Genomic DNA, 25406 nt, shown 5'->3' on the forward strand with positions numbered 1-25406 from the left:
ATGTTATATGACAGCAATATGATTCAAATCGATATAGTACTTTTCACTTCAACATGGGCAAATGTCTACCAAAAGCATTTTAAACTAGCAAAATAAGTCAAAACATTGTAAAAAATAATTTGTCAGGGTGGCACGGCATGGTGAATTGCCACCCTCACTTCTGCGCTGCGGCTGGGCTGAGTACCCAGAGAGCATAGCTGCAGAGGCTGCCTGCCAAGATGGGCAGCCCTGCCCAGTGCAGCATGCATTCCCAACTCAGGACTGTCCCCCATGCACCCAGTCCCACACCTAGGTACTGCCCTTCAGCAACTTCACCCAGCACCACCCAGGCCTGCCCCCACAGGATTCAACCCCTCCAAGGACTGCCCCCAGCTACTAGTCCCCTCACATAGAGTCTGTCCCCCATGCACTGCCTGCACCCTGCAGCGCCTTCCCGTGCTCATTGGTCTCCTACCTCGGCTGCAGGAAGCTCGGCGATACAGCATGCCCTGCCCACCACGGCCCTAGTGCTAGGGAGCCTGCTCCAGCTGGGGTCACTGGACCCACAATCCTCACTGAGCACCCTGCCCTCCTCCTGATGCTGCTGGGCCCAAACCTGCTGGGGGGCACTGCTGCTGCTGGGCCTGATGCCACAGGCTAACCCTGATCCTGTACTGCCCCATGCCCCCCACCCCCAGCTCCGCATCCTGGGTGAGTGCCCCTACCACTGCATCCTAGTTACAGCCCTGAGGATGTCACATGGGCCACATGTGTGCTGATTGGGCTGCAAGCAGCCTGTACACTGTGCTAAACCATGAGTAGTCCTTGGCTGTGCTCTTATTGCCACCTGCTCAGACAACATGAGATGTTGAACCATTTCCTGTTCTCATATTGTGGAACCGCAGTCATTTGCTCAATTGACTGATCCTACGCTGCACTGAATTTTGCAAATAATCAAAGGTAAAAAAACCAGACTGGTGGGAGACAATTCAGGACAACACAGATTTTATTGTACTGTAACACCAAAAGGACACGAAGAGTACTGCAGAGAATCACTCCAATGGCGGTTTTCAGGCTCATGAAGAGCTGACTCATTTGAGGCACAAGTTACGCTACTGTTCATGTACCTTTATTCAAAATAGTTCTGGTATGTGAATCTACATTGTGTTCCCACTAAACGACATAGTTCTATAGTAAAGCTACTTTTAAGTTAATAGGTGACAGATTTAAGCCACGGGGTGGCCAAAGCACAGCCCAGTGGCCAAAGGAACCCTCTGGAATATTACACCCCCACCCTCCTGTCTGCTGTTTCAGATACAGAGATAGGGCCTATGGATGCCTTGTTTTGTTGACACTGCTTGCTAGTGGAGTTAAACAAATATTAGTTGCTGGTTCACAAAAAGCTAAGTTCAGGCAGAAACTATATCTATGCATATTTATTTCTGATAAAGAACAGTACATAACTAACATTCAAATGAGGTGCAGCCATTGGGTTCTTAACAAGTTGTCAGTGTGGTTCCAAGTCACAATGTTTGGGCACCCTTAAGAAAGATAATGGAGAACACTTTTGCCAAGAGGTAAGTAAGATTTCAATATCTTAAAATAGTTGACTTCTACAGGAAGGAAGCAGGAATCAAGTCAGTAATTACAACCAGGCAAGCCTGTTCTGCTAGTCAGAAAGACAAAAGGTGTAACATCACAATAGAAAGATGCAACAACATTTTGAAAGATAGATACGAGTTTCAATACCAGAAGCAGCATTTGAAACCAAGCTGTTTAAAAAAGTTGCAGGTTGTATGCTGTATGCACGAATGCACATGCTAGCATTCTCCTCCTCCTCCCCTGTAGCTGTGTTTTAAACACAAAATCTTGGGTTAAAAAAGAAAGCCATTTGAACAAGAATTAAGATTTGCAATAGCTTTGTCTACTTAATGAGGTTAGTAAAGAGATGAAAAGGGAAAAAAAAAACATTCACTACTGCAACAGTAGTTACTCAGTAAACCCCATCATTACAAACAGCTTCTGATTTTTAAAGCAACACAAGACTAAACAGACAATTATTACATTAGATTATTACTATGCTTATAAGTTACATCAGTTAAAAGAAAAAAAGCCAAACAGTTTTGCCCCATTTCAAAAATAGCTTCCAATCACAATTATATGGTGAAAGGGACTTTACAAATAAATGAGGACTGGTGACATCTTTGGGTCAAGAATGACAAGAAAGAATGGGCTCTGCGCTACCGATCAACCTCAACAAGAATATGGCACAATGGCCAGCACAAGCCGTTCCAACACTGAACCTTTTGCACTCGTCACAAATTCAGATCTCTTTTCTTAAACTAGTATAACTGGTGAAAGGACTGGGTAAAAAAAGTTAAAAACGTAGATCAAAAATTGGAAAGTAAATTAAAAAACCCCTTTGGACTTAAAATAATTTTCTATTGATGTATCAGAGTTTATATGAACTAAAAACCAATGATTTCTCTAACAAAAGATCTATCCAGATTATTTTCCTTTCAACCCACTGTTAGCTGTAGATACAATCTCAGATCAAAGAGATGTAAATGCAAAGGAGAAAAAAAAATCACAGCATCTGTTCAACATTCTCTACAAACAGCTGTTGGGAGAAAAGTAAAAATTAAATGAATAAAGAAAGGAAGTTTCCATCTGAAATTCTCTCGCAATCTTTCCCAGTCCATAGTTTAATGAATCCAACTCTGATGCTAAGGTGACAGTGTATACAAGTAGAATTTTTTTTGTTGTTTTTTTATTTTATTTTTTATTTTTTGAGTTTCACTGAAGAAAACCAGAGAAGAGGCTGACATCTCTTCAGGAATTATCGGATGGAACATGCTCTTCAAATCCCTCACTCTCTCGGACCAAAGCTCTTTCCAGGATAACACGGCCTTCCTTGTAGCGCTGGCTGTCTTCAGTGGCAAATTCATAGATCCAACCCAGTTTGCTGTTGCAGTTCTTGCAGCTCACGTCTCGAACCATGTGGCGGCCAGTGAGCATGACCCGATCTTGAACTTCACTATACTGTAGATTTACCACCTGAGAAAAATATAAAGGGAATGAGGAGAAGAAAGGTTAGGCCTACCGAAGGCAAGACTCTTAAAGCCATTTTCCAGTTACTAGGAAATCCAAGGTACCTCTGTCAAAGTACAAAATGTCTAAGTGAAGAGCTTGTAGCACTGTGCATATTGGGCGCTGAAACATAACAGGTGAAACTACCAAAGTTCTGCTGCCTGTGAGGGCAGAGCTTTCAGAGATCTACCTCACAAGGGTGTTCGGAGCCTACATTGTTTGTGAAGCACAGCGAGAGCCTGCTACAGAAAGCATAAGTGCAAAGTATTATTTAGTTTGCCCAACTAAGGCATAGCAATTAGATAAAGCTACTCACAATGCGACAGTTTAATTAGTAACCCCTTGATGTCAGAAGTAATTTCTTGATACCAAACCCGTTATTAGCAATGGGTGTGATCAAAGGAATGGATCAGTCAATTTAGTCACTGGAATATTACAGTTAAAAACTGTTTTCAGGAAAAAAATTAAGATGAGATTTAGGAGCATAAGTCCCATTGACTTTCAACAAAAGTCAATGGGACATGTGCTCTTAAATCCCTTTGGTACTTTTGAAAATCCCACCGCTTGAGAAAGATAAACTGAGTGAGCTGACAAGTGCATGCCTTTTAGGGACGGTACAAATGCATGCCTTCCTTTCCTTTATCCTAGCAGTTAAAAAATCCACCTGTAACTTGTTTAGGTAACTAAACATGTGGAACTAGTGTAAATAACTTGCTGAAAAGTAACAATGTCTATGACAATTGTAATGGAGATAATAATCTGATACTTTACAATGATGCAAGTTGGGGTTGCAGAGATCAACAATCATAAAGCCTTAGCCAAAACTCTGTTTCTCACAAACACGATTTGGACCCAAAGATCCAACACTTTTTGGACTAGTCTGAAGACAGATTTACTGCTGTCTTTCCTTACACACTTGCAGTATACGGAAGAAGACTTGCATATATGTGCTACTGACAGAACTCAGCACACACCACAGCTGTGCTTTCTGAAACCACACATAACTAACTGAAGACACTTCTTGCCTGTACCTGGGAGGACTATGCTAACAAAAAAGTGTTACCAAGGTCTGGTTGCTGATGGTCAATTTCAAGAAAATACACCCCTGATTACCTGGCCATATTTGTTGAGAAAGCACAGAAAATCTGTGTTATTAAACCAGAGTCAGCCTAAAAAAACCTGGTCTCTACATAAATATTTACCAACACCACCCACCCACACTACTGGGAGCCATATTCTATGCTCATTCCCAACTCTGCCAATCTTAGTCAAGATACCAACTTGTACATCACTATACCTGCCTGTAAAATGGGGACAGTATTTATCTGCACAGTTGCAATGGTGTTGTGAAGTTTAAAGATATCATAGCAATAGGCATGGTATAAAAATCTGGAATAGATTAGACAAAAAAATGAATGTAAATCTTTTTGGAACCCTGCATAAAAGGTATTATTACAATGAACCTGAACTTTACATTATAGAATTCAGAATACTTCGAGTTTAACTGCATGCACTTTGGCAAGATACTAAATTCACAATCCTCCCTGTAGCCTTTTAAGCATTAACTCCAATAGTTTAGGCAATTTACGGTGAAATTTCAATGACCTAAAAAGAGCAAGTTAGAAAGAAGGAAAAAACCCTACTCTTTAAACAAAAATCACAACAGCAGGATGTCAGCTGAATCCAAGGTTTAACAGTTAGTGTGATGATGGATTCTTAGCCCCCCACAAACTTGATTTTCAAAAGTAAGAACCTCTCTCGTGTCATCTAATTTCTCACCAACCTTATTAAAAAGGAAGGCTCTCCCTGTGGCCCCTGTAAAGCGAGTTGATATGAGCTCAGAGCGGTTGGTCAGGATTGTATCACAGTTTGCACAGGAGAACAGACGAGTGCCACCAATATGGTCCAGGAAAATTCTGCCCATTTTTATAAGTTCTTAAATTTAGACTCAAGACCTGAAAGCAAACAGAAATATTTCATCCATACAGCAAATTCACATAAGACTTCCTCTGACATATGGCCAGAACACATTGCAGGGTAATTCAGCCGACGAATATACAAACTCTTTATGATCTATTAAGTACTGAACTTACAATTTGTGTTGATCCTTTATTCCTTAACCCTGATGGAAATAGAGACTAAGAACCTAACCAAAATCAGGAGGCTCTCTCCTAAATTTTCTTCTTTGTCCCAGCAGAACATTATAATTTTCAGGAATGTGTTATGAAGAAATGTAAATATACAGCTAGCAGATCAGAACTCTGTAAAATTTCCAAGTGGTGGGCAGCTTTTAACTAAATCTCTCCCTTTGACTTAAATCAACATCATGCAGCTTATACCCCCACACAATATTTGAAGGGGGAAGGGAGAAGCACAGAAACCCAGAGCAACCTCAACTTTCCTTGCTTGTATGTGGCTCAAGCTGAATCCTTAACCCTTAATTTTAAAACCAGATTTTTAAATCTCATTTCCTTCAGATTTTTGGTAGAACAAAAATAAGAGTTTGTTTTTAAAAAGGTGACCATCACAGTCATTACAGTGACACCTGTGTTGTCATAGCTACACCATCATGTTAGTACAGGTATTTGACACTTTCATTATGAAAAAGCATTTCTCTGAGTTTGATCAGACTTGATACATGGCCAATTCAACTGATACAATAACTGAGTTGTCTATGCACTGGGTATGAAAATCCCACCCAGTTAGTTGCCTGAAACACTTCAAGGAGGACCAAGATGTTGCCAATGCAAGAATGTGTACATAACACAGTGTTTAACATAGTAGAGTAAGTGTTTAACATAATAGGCTGAAGTTGAATTCAGGCAAGATTGAGATCATGCTGGCAGGGAGAGGGATGCTCGAAAGGATTTGCCACATCCATACCATTCTCCTCCAGCAAAAGAATCAGCCCTCCAATCATTAAGACAGTTAAGTTTTGGGGTCCTTCTGGACTCCTTGATAGCAATTTGGTTATTTGAAGTAAGAGTGCCATCTTGCATCTATGGGTAGCCTGAAGACTGCACCCTTGTCTATCAGACTGATTTGGCCACAGTGATACATACATTCGTTATCTCCCGCTTACTGCAATTTATCATACCTATTAGTGGAGCTTTATTAGGGTCAACAGCTCCAGTCAGTTGAGAACACAGCAGTTACTCAGCAACACACAGAGTACTGGACAGCATATCATACTCAGCTCTTTACATTTGTTACCCATGGAAAAAAAATCAAATTCAAGGCCTTGATCATGAGCATGGGAGTACACATTTTTCTCAGCAGCTGGCCTACAATAGTGGAACTCTCTCTTTGAGCTCATTAGAAGGACCACAAATCTCATTGCATGTTATTTTGAAGTTAAACTTCATTTAACTTAGCGTGTATTTATTTTATTCATTTAGTAAGGAAATGTTACATGGCAGTGCAACTTCAGATACCCAAGATAATTGGGAAAAATGTTTTAACTTGTAAGGCACTCCAATAATATGAACTTAAAGATTTTCATTCTATTCACTGAGGTACCATGACCTATCAAAAAATAAAGATGTTTACCTGAACCTTAGACAGTCACAAGGATGTATGTTTCAAGTCTGGAGAAAAATTATCAGTACTTCAAGTATAGATAAAGCATTTATTTGATTTTAAAGTTCTCTTCTGGTACATGTAAATTAATTATATAAATATGTGATATCTTAATGTAAATAGCATATCAAAGGGTATTGACCTCTATATAGACCTCTATCATGCTGACCAATATTGTCTCACTGTTTCTCTGTACTCCCCCATGGGTCTGTCTGTATCCATCTGCTGTCTCGTCTCATATTTGAGGCAGGGACTGTTTTTTTGTTCTGTGTTTGTACAGCACCTAGTACAATGGGGTCCTGGTCCATGACTAGAGCTCCTAGGTGCTATGGGGAATACAATTAAATAATAATAAGTCAAGATATTTATCATAATACTGAAGTTATTTTCTCATTAGCTTTTATAAATCTGCTTGGAAGCCTGCAACAAATCTGTTTATTGAAAAAGAAAAAAATGCCCTTCACTGCACTTGTATACTGATTTGTTATTATACAACTTTATTATACAACTGCTGACACGGTTCTGTTGCATTTTGATCAATGATGGAGTTATGTTTTAAAAGCAGCTACACTTTCTTCCTTAAAAATAAGGAATTGACAGGGAAAGGTAGCATTAAATAGAAAATTTCCATGACTATCCAACCATACATGTTTATTATATTAAAAAGAAGAAAATAGTGTGTGCAGTTAGCCAACAAAACTGGGGAAAAAAGTCATGGATTTTCAAACATTTTCATAGCATGGAAGGTAACGTAAGATTGTCTCAGACACCTCACCTCCCATTCAGTTCATGATTGGCATTAATATGGAAGGAAGTGGTCAGTCCATGGATATATTCTATGATCATCTACAGCAATTATTTATACAGAACAGTAATATTAGGAAAGAAATGCATTTTTAGCTGTATTTTAATGCAATTTAGCAGCAAAAGTAAGGAACTAGCACCATATGACAGCACTGCGCAGCCTAACAGTGCTTCAGATGCCACTGTTTGAGAACCTCTTCTCTAAAATGCCCGTGAAGTGCAAAGCATGTGAGCCCTGTTCGTTTAAATGTCTGCTTAAGTCTGTTGCATGCAAGTCAATAAACTGCTTTTGAAAAAGGGATCTGTGCATTTTCATAGATTTTTAACTTTGTTTCCAGACTCCAAATCCAGATCAGCCAATACTGCATTTGTGAGATGGTAAAGTACTCTGGGTAATAATGTATGTAAGGGCCCAATCCAACGTCCACTGAAGTCACTACCAAAACCTCCATTGTCTTCAATATGAGCTGGATGGAGCTCTAAAGTTAATTTTACAATAATGTCGTTTTGCTTTTAGGAATCCTATATCTAATACTGCTGCAACTACTGTCTTTTGAAATGGACTAGTCTCTAGACAAGTCAGATCAAATGTGGGAGTATATGATCAATTCTATAGCAAAACAGTGAATGCCTACCATGACCCTAAGAACCTCTGTATTCACACCCTACACACTACTATAATACTCTTTGCACAAAGTATGCTTTGTAGATATCATTTGAAAACTAATAACTCACTGATCATTAATATTCTTGCATGATGCATATACACAGTGTGTATTAAGAGTTATGGATATATGCTAGGATTAGGACTAAAGTATGATTAAACCAGCCATATTTAAAATGTGTTTAAACCAGGGAGCTGGTGAACAGGTCTGCCTTAGACAAAAGAACATGTGTTTGATTCTCTGACTAGCCCGGTCTTCATGCAAAAACACAAAAAACAAAACAACAACAACAAAACCACACACACAACGAAGGTCCGTTTTTACTTATTAGGTAAACAAAGCTATTAAGCTACCAAGTGGGTGAAGAAACAGCATAGAGCTTTCTTCATTAACAGACTCCATGTCACTTTCCTCACATCTTGAATAAACTTTACTTAGAGGGATTACCCAAGCCCGAACGTCTACACTGCAATGTTATAGCTCCTCAGCCAGAGTCAGCTAACCCAGACCAGCTGTGGGTGTTTTATTGCCGTGTAGACATGTGTGACTTGCCCAAGGAAGCCTGTTGCAGATCAAGCACTAAGCACTGGACTAGTCTCTTTTTCTATTGATTTCAACAGTACTACTCACAATTGTAAGGTTAGCTACATCATAACTATTTGCAGGATCAGGGTCCTGGGCAGTCTCCAAGGCCAAACAAAGCTGTGAAGCACCATTCAGATAGTGCAAGAGAAAAGAGGAACTACCTCAGGGTATAGACTGTCCTTTTACTGGGTGTTTATACAGCACCTTATACAGTGAAGCCCCAATCTGATCACAGTAGGACTCTGGGCCCTACTGTAATACAAATAAGAGTCATAATAACATGCCCTCCAACACTTGTAGTATAGTCCTAGAAAAGTACTCAATACTGTAATAGATATTTCCACAGCTGCAGTCTTCTGCAAAACAGCTACTCCACAGCATAGCCCCTCTACACGCAATTGCCTGTGGCCATTTCCTCCTTTTGTTGCCATATGTTAGTAGGACAAGGGCTGGAGATGAGCACAGCAGGACATATTGGAGTGCTCTGAACAAGGAGAGAATAGAAGTACAATCAGATGTACCAAGTGAGTGAGCCTGCAAAGAACAGTAACTCACATCTGCGAACCACAGCCTCAGGCTTAATGATTGTGGCTCTTGTATTCAAAACCCTATGCTCCCTCCCTATCTAAGAATTTATTCTCTCTACTGAAGCCCTGACATGCCATTCCAATAAAACTCATCCATCTTAGTCGACACTTGGATAAGTCACTTAGTATTACCTCTGTGGTAATACTGTGAATCAGCAGGATGGTTACAGATTAATTTTTCTGAGTCACTTTAATACTTATTTTGTCATGTCCCAAGCTTGTCACATTCAAGCACGCAGTAATGCTTCACTATTCTACACAATGCTAAAAATCATCCAGGATGCTTTAGTTCCTCTAGTAAAGCAGATTGGGCCACAATACTTAGCTGCCTGTTGCAGAACCTGGCAACACTATAGTTTCACATACATAATAGTGTAGTTAAGCTTCAGATGCTATTTCACATAACAAACAACCCACCTTCCAGAGGCTTTAGAAGTAGACAGCTTGTATATAAACATTTTCTATTATAAAAAATGGATAGCTTAAAATGTTTATATGTCTACCCTGGGTATTTCTGGGCACCATCACCGAAGCAGCTGAGCAATTCTCCTAACCTGCAAAAAGGAGCTAAAGTAAGTTAGTTGTATTGAAGTTGCCAAGATATTGAAAATTATCCATTAAGTATGCACAGAAGATACCCAAACAGCAAAAGGAGATAATGAAGGATAACACTGTATCAAACAGAGAAATATGGTTTAAATGTTTTACTGAATCATTTATCTTATTTCCATTTCTCTCAAAGAAGCTTTACAACCAAACAACTTTTGTTTATACAAGCTCAGTTAAAGTACTGCTTTCTTTATGTTTCAGGTCAAGAATCAGTTACCAACAGGAATCAGAAGAGAATATCTTCCTTCTCTTCCCCTACTACTGCATCGCACAATGAGTTTGGGCATTATGTGTGTGAGGAAGGGTGTTTGGTTTTCTTGTGAAGATCAGATATCTGACAACCAGAGACAGGACACACAACTTGGACACTTAGTCTGATCTGATATGGTGAATCTTAAGATAAATATTTTCCCACTTCAGATTTCCGTTTCTAGAGGTTCTATCTCCTAAATGGAAATAAGTTGCTTCACAGGCATGAAAAACTAAATTAACACAAAAATCTCAACCATTTTCACCTAAAACATACTTTTAAAGTAGATGGCAGTGATGTTCTTGTTGCTTTGTATTGCCACTTTGTATGGTAACGTGTTTTGTTTGGTAATGAAATAAGCAGCCTATTATTGAATAGAAGTATTTTACCACAGGTTTTATGTATCTTATGAATCTTAAGATAAATATCTGAACAAAAATGATAAAATTATCATGAAAAGGCAGAAATATTCAATAAATATTTTTCTTCGGTATTTGGAAAGAGGCTGGATAGTGTATTCATAATTTACAATGATAATGAAATGCTCTATTCTAATGGTAACTAAAGAACATGTAAAAGAGCAACTATTAATGTTAAACATTTTTAAGTCTGCAAAAATGGATAACTTGCGTCCAAAAATATTAAAAGCAGTGAGCTCTCTGAACCATTAATGTTGATCATTAACATATCCTGCAATACTAAGGAAGCTCCAGAAGTCTTGAAAAAAAGCTAATGGTGTGCCAATAATTTTAAAAGGGCAAATGGGATATCCTGGGAAGCTACAGGCCAGTTAACCTGACATTGATCCTGGTCAAAAGCATGGAAAGGTGGATACGGGATGCAATCAGTAAAGAATTCAAGGATGGTAGTATAACAAAAACCAATCAACATGGGTTTATGAAAAACAAGTCTTGTAAAACAAACAAAAAAAAAGATCTCTTTGATGAGATCACAAGTATGGATGATGATAAACTGTTGACATAACCAACTTAGACTTCAGTAAGGTATTAGACTTAGTCCCTCATGACACTGTAGTAAAAAAAAGCTCTATACAACATCAATGTCACACATATTAAATGGATTAAAAATTGGTTAACTGATAGATCACAAAAAAATTAACTGGGGAATCGTCCTTGAATGGTGGTTCTACTGGGGCACCACATGTATCTCAGTTCTATTCTATTCAGTATCTTTATCAAGGATCTGAAAAAATATAAAATCATTGCTGGTAAAATTTGCAGATGGCAAAATTAGTAGAGTTTTAAATAACAATTGGGATAGGTCAGTTATACAGACTAAGCTGGATCACTTGGAAAGGTGGGCTCATTTGAACATCTGTTTTAACACAGCACAATGCAAGATCATACCTCTAGCAACAAAAAGAAATGGGGGATTGCTTCCTGAAAACAGACACTGAAAAGGACTTGGCGGAGACAACCAACTAAATAGGAAACTCCAGTGCAATGCTTAGCTAATAGGGCGAATGTAATCCCTGGAAATACAAGCAGAAAATATCAGCTAGTGTAGGGAGTTGATATTACCTCTCTACACACCGCATTAGTGAGATAGACACCATGTTCTAGTATCTAAAGATGTTGAATAATTGGAAAGGGCTCAGAAAAGAATTACAAGAATGATTTGAACTCTAGAAAATATGCCTTATAGTTAGAAACTCAACCTATGTAAGTTTATCCAAAAGAAGGTTCAGAAATAACTTATTCATGTTGTACAAGTACCTACATGGGGAAGAGATTTCTGACAAACTACTTTTTAATATAACAGAAAAAAGGCATAATGATATACAACAGTTGGAAGCTAAAGTTAGGTAAATTCAGACTAGAAATAAGGCACCCAGTTTTAACAGCAAGGGTAATTAAACCAAAAGAACAATTTACCTAGAGATGTGATTCTCCATCACTAAGTTTCAGTCAAGACAGGATGTCTTTCTTGAAGATATGCTAGAACTCAAACAAAAGTTTTGGACTTCATGCTAAAATTACTGGGTGAGGTTTTATGGCCTGTTATGCACGAGGTCAGACTAGATAACCATAAGGGTCCCTAAAAATCTATGACTAGCAATTAATGTATTCCTTACTAAAGTTTCTGACTAACATTTTAAAAATCCACACACCTATCTTTCCTATTACAAATTTTAGCCTTATTGCAAGGATAAAGATCTGGAATACTTATTTGGGCTCTGGATTTTATAACTACTCGATAAAAATCCAATTATTTTAGTAAGTAAATGAGGGCTTAGTTGAACTGCTCTGAAGTTTACCTCATGCACAGTTCTTTAGGTTATTATATATAAATCTAGACATTAAGGTGAAATACAGAAGTAACTACAAAATGAATGCTAAAAGAAAGGCCTTAAAAAGCTGATTTGATCTTGAGTATCCTGGACAAGCTGTATTGCTAACAAGGAGCAGGAAAACCCTAGGAAAACTCTGAATTTGGACTTGAGACGCTTCCCTGAAATTTTTCAGGTAAGCACCAGTTTAGCACTAACTTACCTGCAGAACACACATGTTGAGGGGCTATTTTGCTGTGGACAAAGGCTGGCTGCCCTTTCATACATACTGATGCTGAGCCCTGCAAAGGAATTTGTTAGGCGTATAGTCAAGTATGTCTTGAAACCAAACGGCAGAGGCAAAAAGCTGCCTTTGGGCCTTCCTGACTAGCATCCAGTGTCCCTAAATGGAAGGTACAATTATCACCCAACATAAATGGTCTAATTTTATTTTTTTCAGATTTCACATCCCATGTAAGAAGTATGGGTGTATATTTATTCATGGTCTCATGCTCACACAGGGTCTGAAAAATCCACTCACCAATGGGAGTGTGAAGTCTCTCTCCAGTGAATATGAGAGACTAAGGCCTTAATTCTGTAGAAACTAATGTTTTGGTTGAAAAAAGTTTAGACCTCCAGTTACAAAAGACAAGGTTCCAATGAAAGAAGAGTGTAAACCAGTCCAGCGTTGTCTCCCTGCATCTACATACAAATAGCTGCAATGGACTTCTCATAGTAGTTCAAATTCTCTGCTGATATTCATAACCCTGTAGGCAGCAGCAGAGCTATCAAGAATTATGCCAGTTCCATGCTGTTCTTGAGGAAGCTATAAATAGCACCAGAGACAGGTATCAGAGACATTTACAGGGAAGGACTCAAAATGCAGAGGCTGAGGAATAAGTAGACACTTGTCCCCCAGCCCTTCCTCAAAGCAGCTATGCAGCCTCCAGCTGTTCCTCGCCCTCTAATAAACGTGTGCAAGATATGCAACGTCCTTATGGAAATTACAGATTTGAACAGAACAAACATTAAATTAGCTGGCCAATATTCAAGTGAATATCAATGTTCTGAATCAAGTGATTCAGAGTCAGTAATAGAATATGAAACTTTTAATCTCTTGGTCAAAGTAACAGTTGACAGCAACTGTTATGAAGTGAATTGCAAGTGTCAGCTCAAGGCAAACAGCTGTCATTCATCAAGCTATTCACCTACTGGACGCATACTGACTCGAGAGTACCTAAGTACTTCACTGATGTTTACTCTACCCATTCCACCCACACAAGCAACAGATGACAGAAAGAGATAATGCAAAATAAAACTTTATTAACCTTTTAAAAGCATGGTAACAATTGAGAGATTTTTAGTCGCACAGAGAATCACCTAAAAATACACCAACTGCTGATGTTTGTTTTGACAGTAGACACCTGAACATAGAAACTCACTTTACCAGGGATTGTTCCAGCAATCTGGATACTGTCTCAGCACCATTTCCAACCACTCCTGAAATCTAAGAGAGAAAACTGAAAAAGATTGCTAATTAAAGGAGATGCAGCGGTACCAGACCTTCTGTCTTCATATTCCCAAGTAAATTCATTTACCTTCCCATGGTCCTCCAGCACTCACTGTCATTCCCTCAAGCAGAAGTGCTGCATAGCACAGGAGCCACATTCCCTTAGGTGGGGGAGAAACTCACTGAGCCACATGGAGAGACTCAAAAGATGTATTCACTCTGGAATCAAGCCCAGATCATTTCACCTCTGTATCCTAGAGAGAAACACACATGACAAGGAATCTAGTAAAGCTACAAAACAAAGCAACACAAAAAAGTACAGAGAAACAAACAAGAATTATTGGATAAATGAAAGAAAATAAAGTCAATTCCTTACCTTCTTAACACTGCCACCCAAAGGTGCCTATGCTCATCAAAATACACTCCAGGCCTCGTCAGGCTAACAGCAAGTATAGGGAGAGCTGGTAATCCTCCATCATGACATCTGAGAGTGAATGAGCTATGTAATCTTTTATTTTATTTAATGTTAATTTTAGCATTGGTTATATTATACTACAGTGGGTTCGGCTCTGGCGGCTACAGTTTCAAGTTCAACAGAGTTATCTCTGCTTGTTCTAGATCTAGAGCTCACAGGAACACATGGAACAACAGGCAAGTAACACATACAATCACAAGAACAAGGTCCACTATATTTTAGCAGTTTCATTAAAGTTGCCAACAAAGTTATGAGTGTCACAGCATATACAGTTCCTAAATATATCCATGCACCCATTATAACTACAGACATACTCACATCCTCCTAGATGGTGTAAGAGTCTGATGGCTCTCTCATGGATTGATCATCAATACAGGGGTGGATCCCTGCTGGAGTTTTCCAATCGCAAGCTCAATTTTTCCCGCTCTAGGCACCCGTCCTTATAATGTGATTCTGTCTATACCTACATTCTGTGCATGTACATGAAAGTGTCAACCCTCTCTTTTCTTATTGGTGTGTGTCCCCTAGAAACATAAGGGAGCCCGAATTCTACAGGCTGTGTAGGTTCTCTTTATTCTCATTAACACTGATGCACCACCTGTATTCTGTGGTTAAGACAAAAGTTAGAGACAAGATGTATTTTTACAGAATTTTTATAATTTAGAATTAATCTTCCAGCTAGATTTTCGCATTATCACCACTTGGTACATCTTTTCACATAATCTTAGGGCATCAGGTTGTTTTTCAGCCATTTATTTATGTCAACATTTCTATTATCTCCAAGGCCTAAAATAGCGAAGCTAAAATCTTGCAGACCTCAGCCTATAGGTTCTTGCGTTTCAGCTTTTCTTACTTATATCTAAAACATGATTCCCTCTAAATACTGATCAATCTTATACTTCTATAATCCTACCAATTAACTCTATTTAACATACAATGAATATACTGGAAAAGAGACGACTAAGGGGGGATATGATAGAGGTCTATAAAATCATGACTGGTGTGGAAAAAGTAAATAAGGAAGTGTAATTTACTCCTTCTCATAACACAACAACTAGGGGTCACCAAATGAAATTAATAGGCAGCAGGTTTAAAACAAACAAAAAAGTATTTTTTCCACACAAGGCAGTAACATGTGGAACTCCTTGCCAGAGGATGTTCTGAAGGCCAAGACTATAACAGGGTTAAAAAAAACTAGGCAAGTTCATGGAGGATAGGTCTAGCAATGGCTATTAACCAGGATGGGCAGGGATGGTGTCCCTAGCTTCTGTTTGCCAGAAGCTGGGAATGGGCAACAGGGGATGGATCATTTGATGATTACCTGTTCTATTTATTCCCTCTGGGGCACCTGGCATTGGCCACTGTCAGAAGACAGGATACTGGGCTAGATGGACCTTTGGTCTGACCCAATATGGCTGTTCTTATATTCTTATGACATATTGATTAATCATATCACACAATAAATGGATAATAAACTAAAATCGTTGGCTACAGCTAGCAGGATATAAACCCTGCTCCTCATGATGCATGCATCCTTATGCCGGACAGAGCAAGCTGAAGCAGACAATGGAACAAAAGTGAACAGGTATAATACATTATAACACACTTATTAGATATTATGCACGTGCTCTAGAAAGCTGAGCCAGGAATTTTAAGGTGGATGCCATGACGAGACCCACTAAATCAGGCAACCTTTGGCACGTGGCCCACTGGCGGGCTGCATGCAGGGCCGGTGCAAGGATATTTTGTGCCCTAGGCGAAACTTCCACCTTGCACCATCCACCCGGAACATCGGTTCATTGGGGGCAAATCCCAATGAGCCTTTATGGACCCCAGGGGCCTCCCCTGGAGGGTGCACAGCTCCCCTGCAAGCCCTCCCCTCCCCGGCGGCCTCCACCCCATGTCCACTCACTGGCTTTGCCAGGCTTGGGCTGCTGCAGCAGCTCGGCAGGGAGGAGCCGCCTTCTGGAGGCACCGGAGAGCCAGAGCATCCCACTTGCGGCGGCGATGAGCCCCAGCTATGGAGGAGCCGCGGCGGCGCTGCTAGTGGGGAGCAGCTGCGCCCCCCGCCCAGGCTGCGGCCTGGCGCCCCCCCGGGGGCGCCTGCAGGCGCCAGCAGATGCATGCAGGCATCAGCCCCCATGCACCCCCTAGCTCTCCCCTCGCCTAGGGTTACCATATTTCAACAATCAAAAAAAGAGGACTGGGGGGGGGAGGGAGAGCCCCACCCTAACCCCCATCCACTCCCTCCCACTTCCCACCCTCGGAATCCCCAACCCCCCCACTCCTTGTCCCCTGACTGCCCCCTCCTGAGAACCCCCCCCCACCCTAACTGCCCTCCTAGGACCCTACCCCCTACCTGTCCCCTGACTGCCCCAACCCTTATCCACACCCCCACCCCCAGACAGACCCCTGGGACTCCCACACCCCATCCAACCACTCCCCGCCCCTGACAGGACCACCAGAACTCCCGACCCATCTAACCCCCCCTGCTCCCTGTCCCCTGACAGCCCCCCCCCCCAGAACTCCCAACCCATCCAACCCTTCCCCTGCTCCCTGACTGCCCCCGGGACTCCCCTTACCATGCCCATGCCGCTCGAGCCGCTGGCTCCATGTGGAGCCAAACCAAACAGGCTGCCGCGCACACAGCCCCTCCCCTGCAGAGTGCTGAGGCAGCGGGAGGCTCTGGCTCTCCGGTGCCTCCGGAAGGCGGCTCCTCCCTGCCAAGCCAGGGCACCGCTTTTTGGTGCCCCCAACCACTTGGCGCCCTAGGCGACCGTCTAGTTCGCCTAGTGGTTGCATCGGCCCTGGTTGCGTGCCGAAGGCTGCCAATCCCTATGCTAAATCGACACCCGCTGCATCGATTGCAGCAGTGCCGATCTACTAGTATGTTTAGACATGGCCCTAGTGAGTCAATATAGTGTTTGATGTTGCAAACAAACAAGACAGCCTGTATCAAAGAACTTGGAAGATAGTAAAACAAGTCAGCTGAGCTATTTGTATTAGCATGTTCTCGATCGCCCCCCACATCAGCACAGCATCACAGACATTAACGTATGTGTCCTCAGAATATCCCGGCAAGGTAGAGATATTTCTTCTATTTTACAGATGTGTAAAGGAGACACAGATGAAGTGACTTTCCCAATGTGACACAGGAAGTCCATAGCCAGAAATTACCTAAGTCTCAACACACTTAACCACAAGAGCACCTTTTCACCCTGATTTTTCAAGTGCCTTTGATGAGCAAAAATTAAGTGCACATACATTATTATTTTGTATTCAGTTTGAAAATATTTTAAGGGAAAAAAATAGTGAACATCAGTCTCCAGAATAATCCCCTCAGCAACTTTCACAAAGGATTACACATTTTAAATAAAAATAGACATCTGAATGATATTTAATCAACTTCAGTGTCCAAACAATACTAATCTTCACTCTGAAAACACCAATGTTTTATTAGACATGTTTAAAATAAGCCTGCAGTTAAAACGGTAAAAAGATGAACAACTGTATTCACATATAAACATGCAGAAATGATCCACTTGCAGGAAGGGGACTTAGGTATTTCTCCAGTGTAGCTCCACTAAAAATTTGCTTATACACTGGAAGATTTTAGGGTAGATAAAAGCGCTAAAATTTAAGGGAGTCATGTCATCAAAACTTCATAGTGTAATATTTCATCTATATACCTAATAAGTCATTTTAAAATAATACCATGCTAACTAGGTCCCCAATGCAAGAAAAAAACCACCACCCCCTCACCCCACCAAATCACACAAATTGATTATTTTAAAGGAGAAACTTGTCTAACTTTAAAAATATTGCTATAAAATTGTGGTGGCTCCCAATAAAGACTGAAAAGGGAAGTACGCTATTTGGCAAGTTTCTCTGAGACTACCAGTAACATTTCTGGTCTTGCTATCCTACCTGCTTGATGGAGCTTTCAGGCACACCCTACATCTCATCCCACACAATGGCTGAAGCCCATTTATGAAAAAGTTAATCTATGGGGAATTAAATTGGTAGTTTATAATATGTTTAAATACTTTGAAAACTAAAAAAGGGGAAGTAATGGGTGACAGAAGTTTACAAAGGATATTTCTGTAGACACACAACATTAGAAAAGATGACTAATGCTTAAAAGTGACATTTTAATTTCTAATAATTACTACTAGAAGACAAACTACAGGGTAATATCTTGTACATGTCTGTGTCATTCACACTTTGCATGTTTTTATTTCTTTGTTGTTTCCTTAACCTAATCTTGATATTGCATTTTGCTTTGTGTATGGAAGATGCAACAAAAGTATTTTTCAAATTCTAGCACTGTTTTAAAACAGATCCTTTTTAAAAAAGGAAACAAGCATGCCATATATTACTGAAAACTATATTGGTTTTCTCATACTAATTTAGGCATCATAAAATTTTGTGTTTATATACAGACATTACTTTTGATTCCCTCTTTGCCTCAATTAAAATCTCTTCCAGAATTAAAACACCTGGAATAAATATTTTAGTTTCTTGAAAATCCATGTCAGACCAAAGAGATCCAAATCCAAAATTTGTTAAGAAAAGACTGGCTTTTAATATGACTGCAGTGAAATTCTTAATAATCAGACGACCAAGATCATTCTAGCACTGAAGAAACTGAATACTTCATATAAAAGAGTCAGCTGTCAAATAAGGACACGGGGTTTACTTAAGGCTGATTCAACAACTCCCATGACAGATGGAATGAGGCTTCAGAAAGGCATAAATAGAAAAGATGCTTTTAAACAAATAATGTTTTTTATGAAGTGGAGGGGTGGGGGAACAGGAGCTGAAACAAAGCCGCACATGATTAGGGCCCTAATCCTGAAAATGGCTCTGTGTAGGTAAATGCTAGACCCACAAAGAGCTGTTTTGACTTCAACAGGGCTCTGTGCAGATAACTAGGTCTACCCATGCAGAGCCATTTGCAGAATTGGGGTCTTTTTGGATTGTATGAGGTCTCACATAGCCACATATCTGACGTTTGAAAGGTCAGGAAATTGGTTTGCTTGCAAGACAGCACTTCACTTCAACACGATTGTTGTTCATAAAAGCCTTCCATTACTTCCTGCGTGCTGAATGTCATATCATAAGTAGGCTACAAAGGGTCACATGGTTTGAGGGCAAGGGACATGGGAGGAGAGAAGAGGAGAAAGGAAATCAGCAAGTTTATATCCACATTAGACAATACAAGGGGTCACTAACCAAAAACAACGACTATGTTAATGGTTAAACAGTTGGGAGTATTACCTGAAGTTACAGAAGTGATAACCGGCGTGATAAGCCCTCCTGGATGCTATAAAAATCCTTCCCCCCCCACCCCCCCGTTTGCCATATTTAGTGTCTACATAAAAGGGATTATTGTTTGACAATCTTCTTAACTAAGTTTCCTTAATTGTGATACCAATATATAACTCATCAGATCAAAGAATGTTAGAAGGAATTTATTCTTCAACTTTTCTGCCTTTTGGTATTTTCACTTCACTCATTTTGGACAGTGAACAACAGAACAATTTCAGTATTGTTTTTAGTCAGTGCTACTGTCAGGGTCCCATCTTTGGCTTACAAAGACTGTAGATATTGTTTAACCCCCCCCCACATATTTTTCCTTAAAGAATTTAAACTGTCACTTTGTTTCTGAAAACTGTATTTGCACACAGAACCACAATAAAGATTTACAACTTTTTAAATCATGAAATTATTTCTATGAACCTTTTTTTAAAAAAGAGAAACCTAAACTGTGGATGTAAACTACCTCAGAATTTCTCCCAATGGTAAAAAATACACACTTGGAAGGGAGTTTTGAAATAAGGCATGTTATATACACAAGGCTTGCAGTTGCCACAATAATTTTCAAAAGCAAGTTAAGATTATGTTTCAGTTCTTCCAGTTTCATCATATACAGTTTACTGAATGCAGACTGTTCGAGTGATGTCTATTAGACAACCAAACTCTAGAAGACCAAAAAAAAAAAAAAGGCACAGAGCCTGCTCCCCTCTGATAAATGTTTTTAGTCACTCAGGCTGCTGCTATATTTGGCAGTGAGCTATGCTCTGGCTAGAGCAACAGCATCACTACTGCAGCACTAGAATCCTTCTCACCGAGCACCCACTGCAGATTGCAAGAGCATGCGCTACTGCCTTTGCTCATAGCCACAAGCCCCAGAACATGCACTGCAGCTTCTATTATTTAAACCTAAACTGTACACAAAGAAAACCAAAAGGGGGGTGGGAAGAAAGCAGTCCAACAGCTGATACTGGTCATGTGGGCTGCTGGGAGCCAATCAATAAAGGCTCAGCCTATGTCTGGTTTGAGAATGAGGCTCTACCAGAAGCACAGACAATTTGACAACAAATAAGAGGAAACAGCTGACATGAAACACAAAAGTCCTGTGGGCCTGAGTCACAGGTAGCATACTACCAAGGGGGAAGCTAGCACGAACAACCCCCTCAGTAGCAACCCCACAGGCACTCTCGTTCTTCTCCCCACCCATCATTTAGACACTCAGTAGTATTGCTGTGTTTGTACAGATCCCAGGTCTGCTGCTCCCTATATTTACCTTATGGGAGGACTGGTCAGGAACAGAGGCAATTGCTGCTGGATGGAAAGATTATTAACCCAAGAGACTATGTAGCTGAAAGTATTTACACTGGGGAGGATGTGTTGATCCAAACAGAGTTCACTCTGTACCACTTTTTTTTTTTTTTAATTGAAAGGTATATTAGAGGGTTTTGTTGGAGGAGGAAATGTGTTACTGCTAAGATGGAGAAACAAAGGGGTAACTGGTCCAAAAGAGTTATCTCTGTACCTCTTAAATTTGGGGCTAGGGAATGATTAATCCAAGGAATGACTCTCCAGATACTATTTATCTTGCGGGGGACAGGAAGGGGGGAGGAGGAGGTTAGGAGTGATTCTTGGTGGCCGGGTAGTTTGTCTGTTTGTATATATGTGTGGGCAGAATAGCAATAAAGTTAAACCACATTCACAACAGGAAATGAAACTACCCCCGTGGCGCAAGCCAGCTTCCCTTAATAGCCACAGCCAGCCTGTGTTCGTGCGGGGTGTATTGTGCTGTAGGACACCGCACTGCTCTGCCGGGAACGGGGGAGAATTATTAAGCTATTATGGATGGTGCAGGCGAAGGGGACGGTTGTTGGGTGGGGTGCTGGTGCTGAGCAGGGCTGCTGGGGCGCCGGTTGGGGCAGGGGAGGAAGTTGGGTTGCGCTTTGTGGTGCCGGGGCGGTGGCTGTGCGGGGGGGAGGGGAGGGACAAGGGTCGGGGACTGCTGGGCGGGGGTACAGGAGGGCGAGGGAGTTGCTGCGGCGCTACGGGGGGGGGTTCTTGCGGCTGTGGCGGGGGTACGGGAGGGCGGGGCTGGCTCTGGCGGTGCAGGGCGGAGGTGGGGGGGGTTGCTGTTGTTGTGACGGTGCCGCCGCCGGGGAGACGGAGGTTGCTAGGGAAGGGCGGGGGTCGCTGTGGCTGTGTTGGGGGCCCTGCGCCGCCCGACGAAGAGCGCCGTTGCGAGGAGGGAAGCGGGGCCCCGCAGCCGGACCGAGGGAGTCAGGGCCCGGGGCCGCCTCACCCCGGAGCCCACGGCGCTCTCGAGGGTCAGGCGGGCTGGACGGGCCCCGCAGTCGCCCCCCGGTCTCCAGCCTCGTCCCCCTCCCGTGAGGCCGTTACCTGGCAGGCGGCGGCCGGAGCGGGTCGGCGTCTGGAGTCTCCCCTCAGCTGAGCTCCACAGCTCGCTCTCAGGCCGTCTGACTCCGCCCCCCAGAGGCCCCGCCCCTGCCCTGTCAGTCAGCGCCAGGGACCCGCCCACTGCCGCTGTGACCGTTCCCCTTTGCCTAGGGCCACGCCCCCTGCTGGCCCGGGCCGCTCGCAACGCTGAGTGAGGCCGCGTTGAGCGGAGGCCAGTTGGAGGCGGGGCGCCCACTGCGTGCGGCTATTGCTGGTGCCCGGGGGGCAGGGTGGGGTAAAGCCGGGGCGATCACAAGTACGCGCTCAGGGTTTTCACTCCTCGTATAATGTATAAAAATCCTCTTGCAAAACTGGGGTATAAGTCATTGCGTCACCCGAACTGTCACCCGCAGCCCAACACCCCCTTGTCACCCACACCCTTCTTACACCCATCACCGCTTGAACATCCCTTGTCACCACCTGAACCAGGGCCACCCAGAGGATTCAGGGGGCCTGGGGTCTTCGGCAGCAGGGGGCCCCCGCCGCTGAATTGCCACCAAAGACCCGGCACTTCGGCCGCGGGTCCCGGAGCAGAAGGACCCCCCCGCCGCGGGTCCCGGAGCAGAAGGACCCCCACCGCCGAACTGCCGCCGAAGAACCAGAGCGGAAGACGCTCCGGGGCCCCCGGAGCGAGTGAAGGACCACGCTCCAGGGGCCCCGAAAAACTCTCAGGGCCCCTGTGGGGCCCGGAGCAAATTGCCCCACTTGCTCCCTCCTCTGGGCGGCCCTGGCCTGAACACTCCCTTGTCACCCACACCCCTCTTATCCCTGGCACCGCCCAAACACCCGCCTTGTCACCCATACCCATCTTACCCCCGTCACACACACCCCTCTTACCCCCGTCACTGCCTGAACACCCCATCACCGCCCAAACACCCCTTGTCACCTGTGACGTTGTGCAGTCTATATGGTTTTATAAAAACTTGATAATAAGTCAATATAATGTAACTGAGCTGGTTTTAGAGAGAATACGGTAATAAGTGAATGTAACATAACTGGGATATGCTTCATGCAAAAGGTCTCTTGTAAGGTATCATTACAAAGCTTATAATCTACTGAGTATGATCATCTGATTTGTATAAATGTACCACTCTTGTATCTAAAACTAGAAATATAAAATGTAACTCTGAGGGCCTATTGTAATTGTGTAAAGTGTGGACCATTAATGATGGTTTGGAATCTTGATGACTCCCATTGTCTGCAGATGGCTGTATTTACCTGTGAGTCTTCCTGTATATGTGTGTGCTGGCAAGTGAGTAATGAAGTCTTGCAGTGACATGTGATCATGTCACCTGAACTGGAATCCATCTTTAACCTGGTGCTTTTCCAGTGAGGGGGGGGGGTGGAAACCCAGAGAGACAAAGAGTTCCCGCCTTATGCAAAAGATATATAAAGGGGGGAAGAGAAGAGAGAGAGAGGAGAAGCCATCATGAAGAATCCCCTAGCTATCACCTGAGCTGCAACAAGAGCTGTACCAGGGGAAAGAATTGTGCCCAGGCCTCGAAGATGTCCAGTCTGAGAAAAACTTACTGAAGCATCTCTGAGGGTGAGATTATCTGTATTTAGTTTGATTAGGCATAGATTTGCGCATTTTATTTTATTTTGCTTGTGACTTACTTTGTTCTGTCTGTTACTACTTTGAACCACTTAAATCCTACTGTCTGTATTTAATAAAATCACTTTTTATTTAGTAATTTACTCAGAGTATGTATTAATACCTGGGGGAGCAAACAACTGTGCATATCTCTCTATCAGTGTTATAGAGGGCGAACAATCTATGAGTTTGCCCTGCATAAGCTTTATGCAGGGTAAAACGGATTTATCTGGGTTTAGACCCCACTGGGAGTTGGGCATCTGAGTGCTAAAGACAAGCACTCTACTGTGAGCTGTTTTCAGGTAAACTTGCAGCTTTGGGACAAGTGATTCAGACCCTGGGTCTGTGTCTGGAGCCAGACGGGAGTGTCTGGCTCAGCAAGACAGGGTGCTGGAGTCCTGAGCTGACAGGGAAAACAGAAGCAGGGGTAGTCTTTGCACATCTGGTGGCAGCTCCCAAGGGGGTTTCTGTGATCCAACCCGTCACATCACCCATACCCATCTTACCCCCGTCACACACACCCCTCTTACCCCCGTCACTGCCTGAACACCCCATCACCGCCCAAACACCCCTTGTCACCCATACCCCTCTTACCCCCGTCACTGCCCGAACACCCCCATCACCCACACTCTTCTTACACCCGTCACCGCTGGAAAACCCCCTTGTCACCCATACCCCTCTTACACCTGTCACCACCTGAACACCCCCGTCACCCAGATCCCGCTTACACCCAACCCCCATCACTGCCCGAACACCCCCGTCAACCCACCCCTCTTACACCCAACCCCAACACCCTGCCTGAATCCCTCTCTGTCACCCACACCCCTCGTACCCCCAATCCCCATCTCTCCAAACTCCTCCCCGACACCCACACCTCTCTTACTCCCAACCTCCTATCACTGCCTGAACTAGGGTTGCCAACCCTCCACGATTGACCTGGAGTCTCCCAGAATCAGCATTGATCTCCTGGTGACTATTGAAAGCAATCCAGGAAATTTTCATAGGATATTTTAAGAAAATTACATTATGTCATGTTGGGGGGGAAAATCTCTCAGAATAGCTTCAGTCAGAGTTGGGAACACCAGCCTGAATCCCTCCCCGTCACCCGCAACCCTCTTACCCCCAACATCGCCCGAATACCCCCTTATCACCCACATCCTTTTTACACCCAACCCATCAGCACGTGAACACCTCCCCGTCACCCACACCCCTCTTACACCCAACCCTCAGCCCCGCCTGAACCCCGCCCCATCACCCACACCCCTCTTACTTCCTGTTAGGATATAGATATTCAGGCCTATCTGTAAAGGCCTATACTTTAAGAATTTAGGTGTATTCGTATCACTTAGCTAGTTAAAGAGGTATAAAAGAAAGAATAAAAATCACTGTTTGTGTAAGGGCCTTCTCTTACTGTGACAGTCTGAGGCCTGGTTCTTAGGCTAAGGCCTTCAGCTAAGCAGCAGAGGCCAGCCATAAACTGAGAAGTGTATGGTCACATCCTCACATTCCAAACTAGTCACATTGAAATAAGGTGCTACTGGGCTGTTAGGAATACAATCCTGTCCTGATATTCCTATCACCTCCAGAGAAAGGGAAGAGCCTAGAAGATTGATATAAAATTA

General features: G+C 42.6%; 1 protein-coding gene and 1 long non-coding RNA gene across 3 annotated transcripts in view; one reads left to right on the forward strand and one right to left on the reverse strand.

Moving 5' to 3' along the window:
• The window catches only part of LOC128833763 (uncharacterized), a 32932-nt gene extending 20278 nt beyond the window's left edge, over positions 1–12654 (forward strand). The window contains exon 3 of the long non-coding RNA XR_008444330.1: positions 10100–12654. This is a non-coding gene — a long non-coding RNA (uncharacterized LOC128833763). The remainder of the gene's footprint in view (positions 1–10099) is intronic.
• On the reverse strand, positions 968–22220 carry YPEL5 (yippee like 5). Of its 2 annotated transcripts, none has more exons than XM_054021888.1 (3): positions 22134–22220; positions 4853–5024; positions 968–3036 (listed from the first exon to the last, which is right to left on the reverse strand). In XM_054021888.1, exons 2-3 carry the CDS (start codon positions 4991–4993, stop codon positions 2812–2814), a joined length of 366 nt encoding a protein of 121 aa, XP_053877863.1. In that variant the 5' UTR covers positions 4994–5024; positions 22134–22220; the 3' UTR covers positions 968–2811. The 2 variants fall into 2 exon arrangements, with proteins under 2 accessions (XP_053877863.1, XP_053877864.1); XM_054021889.1 differs by lacking the exon at positions 22134–22220 and adding an exon at positions 9707–9829.
• Positions 22221–25406: the final 3186 nt, after the last annotated feature.

The sequence above is a fragment of the Malaclemys terrapin genome, chromosome 3 (assembly GCF_027887155.1).
Source record: "Malaclemys terrapin pileata isolate rMalTer1 chromosome 3, rMalTer1.hap1, whole genome shotgun sequence".
In the NCBI taxonomy this organism is placed as follows: Eukaryota; Metazoa; Chordata; order Testudines; family Emydidae; genus Malaclemys; species Malaclemys terrapin.